Genomic DNA, 5,969 nt, shown 5'->3' with positions numbered 1-5,969 from the left:
ATACAATGATACGATTCACACCAAAATGACCAAATCAGTGAGTGTGAGTTAGTGACAGTGAATCAGAATAATGAAGATTTCATTTAATGTGTTCATCCAAACCCTACAAAATTAACTTACCGAAAGGCGAAAGTGGAACACGATTACACGAAGGTGCTGTAGTGCAGAAATCGGTGGAAATTTGGAAAAGGAAGGCTTCGCCCTTCGTGCCTGCCGCTTGCGCTGCTACTGTTTGGGAAGAAATCGGTGGGGACTGCACTGGGGAGAGTGAGAGTTGGGAGACCGGGGACAAGGGAGACGGGGTGGAGTGGAGAGTGGATAATGGATTGGTCATTGGTCTTAGGAATTGGATTAATTGGATTGGATAATGGATTTACATTGGGCTTATGGGCTGTTGGAAAATTGTTTAATTGATTGATTTAATTGGACTTTGGAAACCCAAACCCAACAAACCGTTTCAACAGTAGAAACCAAAAAAAAAAAAAATGGAAAAAAAAACTGTGGGGTCATTTGACCCCACATGACCCCATGTGGGTTCGCCCCTATTCGAACCTGCAGTGTGTAAAAGCATGAAAAGGCTGTGATTTTGCAGTGATAGAATTCATAAAAATTGGATCTGTAGTGTGTTTTACCAAGTAAATGAATGGATGGAAGGGAAAGGAAGGGAAGGGAAGGGATGGCAATCATTCTGTTGTTCAAATTATAAACATCAAAAAAATTCCAACAATCATTTTTAATAACCAGAAAGATCCCTCGATTCCCTTGCTTTTATCTTCCATTGCCTATGGATACAAGCTTGTGAATGTATGGTGTTAATCGTCTGGGTCTGTATGTTTTGGTTTGTTTGTTGGGAGAAAACTTGTGCCTGTATGTTTTGGTTTGTTGCCTATATTCTTGATTCATGTTTTATGCTCTATGCTGTCTTCATTGATATCAATATCGTCACCATTCAACTCCACCAATCCAATTTTTCTATGGACATTAATCGCGCAGAGGGACCAGTAACTGATCCATGAGTACAGTGGTATGCGTTTGCAATCAATTCACCGGAATGAAGAGTAGTTACTAGCAGTTAGTGAAAACCTGTAAAGCTAACGTACAAAAAACTGAAATTAAATTACTTTTATTGCTCCAATTGTTGAACAAAATCCTAACAATTTCACCATTGCTATCTCTCCCCTTTTCCCCTTTATAATTACAATTTCATCATCACATTCTCCCCTTTCCCCTTTATAATTACAGCAGGAGGAAGAAGTTTTCATTACAGGAGAAAATGGCTACTAGCCAGAATCCTTATCGGAGAACCCGGCAATTGATTTCTGAGCACCGCTGCCGTCTCCAGTGGCAACTTGTCTCCAGTCATCTCTCACAAAGGATGAAGTTGTAACGGGTTTCCTTGAACATTCACCTGAAGTCCAGGCTGATATTATTTTGCCAAATGTGATTATGAAGATGTTGGATGAAGGTGGGAGTTCTTAATTCGTGAAGATGAAGATTTGAGAAAATTGGAGTTTTGATATGCTTCTTTTCATTCAGCCAAAAGAAAACTGTATATGGTAGAATAATTGCTGTGTATGCCTTAAATTCCCTCCAAAGCCAATATTAGCAATCCCTGTATTCCGGCCAAAATGCATGATAAATTTGACTTTTCAAATCTCTGTACTCAAGCCTGGATTTCAGTCTGGTCAAGTAGCTTTATTGAAATTTATAAGTTCAATAGAAAAATGAAATACAATTTGACCACGGCAACTATTTCACACCATTGATCATACCCCCAGTAAACCCTAGTAGCTCAACCTCCCGGCCTCTGCATCCTCTAAAAGACGATCACAAATCGAAAATTCAAGGTTCGTTGTTTCCTCCGCTAAGATTTTTGTTCTTGGGTCTCAATCTTTCATGAGAGAAGATATATTTCTGTTAATACATACATATACTTGATGAATTATGTTTGACGCAGTGTGAAAAGTGATGGCCGGCGGATCCGATGCGGTGGAGAATACAACTTTATCCTGTGCTAAATGTGGCAAACCTGCTCATCTTCAGTATGTAATCATCAGCCCTTTAAATTTGTAATTTTTTTTTTTTGTAAAACCCGTACACACATTTAAGTTATATTAAGCTGTTAAGATTGAATGATTATTTATTTATTTATTAATTATTATTATTATTATTATTTTGTGGGGGTGGAGGGGGGGGGGGTTTACATTTTTAGGAAAATCTGATTGTCAGGATATTTGCTTTGATGATTTTTTGGTTAATAATTTCGGTGGACTTTTATTGTTTTGGCTAATAGAATCTACGGTCATCACTAATTTATTAGAGCATGGTTGAATTTGTATGGAATGACTTAAAAAAATGACATTTGCACAAAATGAGGAAGGATGCTTACCGGCCGCATTGTGCCGGGCTATCATGGTGATGCAAAGACGTTCAAGGTTATGCTATTTACAGATACAGGTTTTGGAATAACTAACGTGGAAATTCAATTGAGATGATCAAGGTTTGTTTTCTTGTGCTTATAGGATGGTTTCTTAATTTGGCATTATTTATGATGCATCGGCACAGATACGTGTGTCGACACGTGTCGAATTTCTCAAAAAATTATTGACACGTCATCGATACGTTGACTAAATTATTTAAAATTTATCAATTATATAATATAAATTTATTTTTGTACTTGTTATTAATTTTTCTTATTGAAATATTCTAAATAAAATCAACTGTTTGTTATTTAATAATAGGATTAATTTTAAATATATAATAGTTCCAATAAAGGGCCTGTTTGGTTTTGATTATGAGAATTAATTTTTTGACTGTTTGCTTGAAATGTGAGTCCCAAATGTGAGTGAAGAGGTTAAAAATGACGGCTGACTATGGTTAGTAATAGTCAAAAAATTGATTTTTTGGCTTGAAAAATCATAACCAGATGGAGGCAAAGAAATAAAAATGACTATGATAGAGTGTTCAAAAAGTGTCGGTATCCAACATATGCTAGACACGGACATGCCACCTTAGTTGAAATGTCCATGAAATAGAGGGCATTATGTGGTGTCTTTGTTTTTTCTAAAAAAGTCGGTGTGACCCAATTTTTGGATATTTGTTCCACTTGCAGGTGCCCAAAGTGTGTAGAGTTAAAGCTTCCCCGTGAAGGTGCTGCTTCTGGTTCGTAAATGTGATATATATTTCAGAATTAAATTTTTGGTCAACATCCTCTGTTATTTCAGTATGTCAATTTGTTCACACTTTCAGTAATAAAATTAGTTTTTGAAAAGTTATATATGTTTCTCATGGATGGTTTTATTAGGAAGTTAAAAGTGACATCTTGCTATGCGAATGTGGTGCTCACAGTATAGAACTTTTGTGTGCTCTTGGTTTATGGTATTCATGAAGTGTTGACTGTCGAAATTGATGAACGAACAGATTTATAAGAAGTCATGTGTCTTCAAGAGAAACGGATTACAAATTTTCTCAGCCTACATATGGACTACTGTTTGCTGAGCATCTCTTCATGCCATTTTGATATTGATGGGTTTAAAGCCCTTTTATTGAAGAATTATTTCTTTTACCAGTTCCCAGGACTGTTTCAAGGTATCCTGGAGTTCTCACAAGTCAGTCCACTCAAAGTCAATATCTTCCTCTGCACCTGTAAATCCTGGTGAGCAAAATGCAGCCTCACAGAATGATGGTTGGCTCTACTGCTTGAGGAAAGGGAATGCTCGCTCACATGAACTTCCACATTTCGATTGGACGGGGTATTATTTCTCTTCATATTTAGTTGGGTTACCTTCTTGCCCCTCCACATTGTAGAACTTGTACGTCAACTGTACAAGTGCTGCCTTTTGTCTCCAATCCATCAATTATATACCTGGATTGCATTTCTAGAAATGCAAACATTATTGAACATTCTCTTCTAATTGTAATATGTGTGTGGTAAAGGGAGTATGTTCTTGTCTACGACATGAAATTATAAGCATACTCCATCTAACTTAGCCCTTGTTTGATTCCCCTTAAGATTTTAATTCATTTTTCTCTACCTTCTTTTCAACCACACATTTTTCAATAAAATAATATTACATGTAAATCAAAAACTTTTCCTTTTCTTTTAACCACACATTCTCCCAAAAACCACTATTCTAAAATACATTTTACCCAAATTTCTCATTATAATGATTGTCAAACGGGGGCTTAATGTCACCAATTCAAAATGCAGTAGTGATGCTATCATCTTGCTTGGCAGTTTCATCTTCTTCTTTTTATTATTATTATTATTATTATTATTATTTTTTTTTTTATAGTCTTGAAAAGATTCATTACCACTACGGAATCAAAGAAAATTGGAATTTGATATCTCAACTACTGTGTTGATGTCACATCTTACTTTGAAACAATTGTTATGCTTGGCCTGTCTTGAAATTTCTTTTTTCACTTTCCAGGCAATTAAGGCCATATCCAATATCAAAGAGACGTCCGATTCCTAACCAGATAGATCAGCCTGACTGGGCACTTGATGTGAGTAGCTTAATTGATTTCTTTTGAGATGTTTATACATCAGATATTTGACACTTATATGGATGGGCTTATGTAGAAAGAATATTAATTGCTTACTAGGACAAAAAGCCCATCAATAAAATCATATGACAGCTGGGTAGTTTATCCATCTACTTGATTGGATTTCTTTCTGTGGGATTGAGGTGCACTAACATTTGCAATGTTAAAATTTTACAGGGAATCCCAAAAATTGAGCCCAATAGTGATCTGCAATACCATGTTGAGGTAATCATTGATTTTGATCTGAAAATGCTCTTTGTCAGAATTTTCGAAAGATATTGACTGTATATGATTTTCTTTTCATGGTGCAAATATTGAAGATCAAGGCTCCAGATCAAATTGAGAAAATGAGAGAAACTTGCCGAGTAAGCTACTATTTTTCTCTTCATTATGAGGAGAATCTGTATGCATATACACACTTCTAGCAAGCTATATTGTTTCTCGAGAGGTTTAGTGTTTGATGTATGTATTCACGTTTGAACGGTTGAATGCATGCTATTCATAAAATCAAAACTATATTGCAATGTGAAATGAGTGATAATGTAGTTGTATATAGTTGTCTTGTCCAACATGTTGCAATGTCATTTTTTGGGGATGCATTTGGGATACTTTCAGCTGTTCATTCTAAAGTTTGGTTCTTGAACTTGTCTTAATTAAAAATTTGAACTTCAGATAGCAAGGGATGTCTTGGATGCAGCTGCTCGTGTAATTCGACCTGGAATTACTACCGATGAAATTGATGCAGTGGTTCATGAAGTTACAATTGCTGCTGGTATATACCCTCCTCATTTCATGTTTACTGGTTTGTCGGTCTTTAATTTGAATGTATTTATAAAGATCTCAGTTGATCAGACAACATGCATGAGAGTTTAGGCAATCATATTTTGTAGATACTAGCATCCCATTAGAGCTTATCGTGGATCTTTTTGGCACTTAACCTATTCTTTTTAGCTAGCCGTAAACTTGTTCTAGGTTTGGGTAATAACTAAATTAAAATAATTGGGGAAACATTGATACAAGTATGATAAGTTTTGCTCGCTTCCCATTCTTAAAAGGCGTCGTTCATATCTTGAACTCCTGGAGTCTAATTATATCGTCACTAGCTATTGTTAGGATACTATTAGGCTACTGTTAGATCTCTGTAAATTTGAAGGTGTGAACTTGGTCCTTTTAACTTCTGGTTTCCCCTGCTAGGATATTATGAAAACCCGACTCTAGTGCTATATTATGCAACTAAATCATCAGTTAGTTTTATTAGTGATTAGGCGCCCTTTACAATTGATAACATATTAATTTTTTTTTTTTTCAATTAAAATACTATTAAAAAGTTATTTGCCAGAATACGAACTCAATGCTCATGTGCCAAGCAATGGAATCTAGGTGTAATTCTCTTCAAAGGATTTCCTTGTGCACGTCACTTT

General features: G+C 35.6%; 1 protein-coding gene across 1 annotated transcript; it reads left to right on the top strand.

The window, feature by feature from the left end:
• The first annotated feature begins 1,968 nt into the window (after positions 1-1,968).
• Positions 1,969-5,963, top strand: LOC111411534 (methionine aminopeptidase 1A-like). Its single transcript, XM_023042054.1, has 7 exons — positions 1,969-2,042; positions 3,113-3,166; positions 3,570-3,752; positions 4,434-4,509; positions 4,726-4,773; positions 4,869-4,913; positions 5,221-5,963. Exons 1-7 carry the CDS (start codon positions 1,969-1,971, stop codon positions 5,419-5,421), a joined length of 681 nt encoding a protein of 226 aa, XP_022897822.1. The 3' UTR covers positions 5,422-5,963.
• The last annotated feature ends 6 nt before the right edge of the window (positions 5,964-5,969 follow it).

Source organism: Olea europaea, chromosome 15 (genome assembly GCF_002742605.1).
Source record: "Olea europaea var. sylvestris chromosome 15, O_europaea_v1, whole genome shotgun sequence".
NCBI lineage: Eukaryota > Viridiplantae > Streptophyta > Magnoliopsida > Lamiales > Oleaceae > Olea > Olea europaea.
The sequence above is the reverse complement of the archived record's forward strand: the minus strand, read 5'-3'. Positions and strand labels throughout refer to the sequence as shown.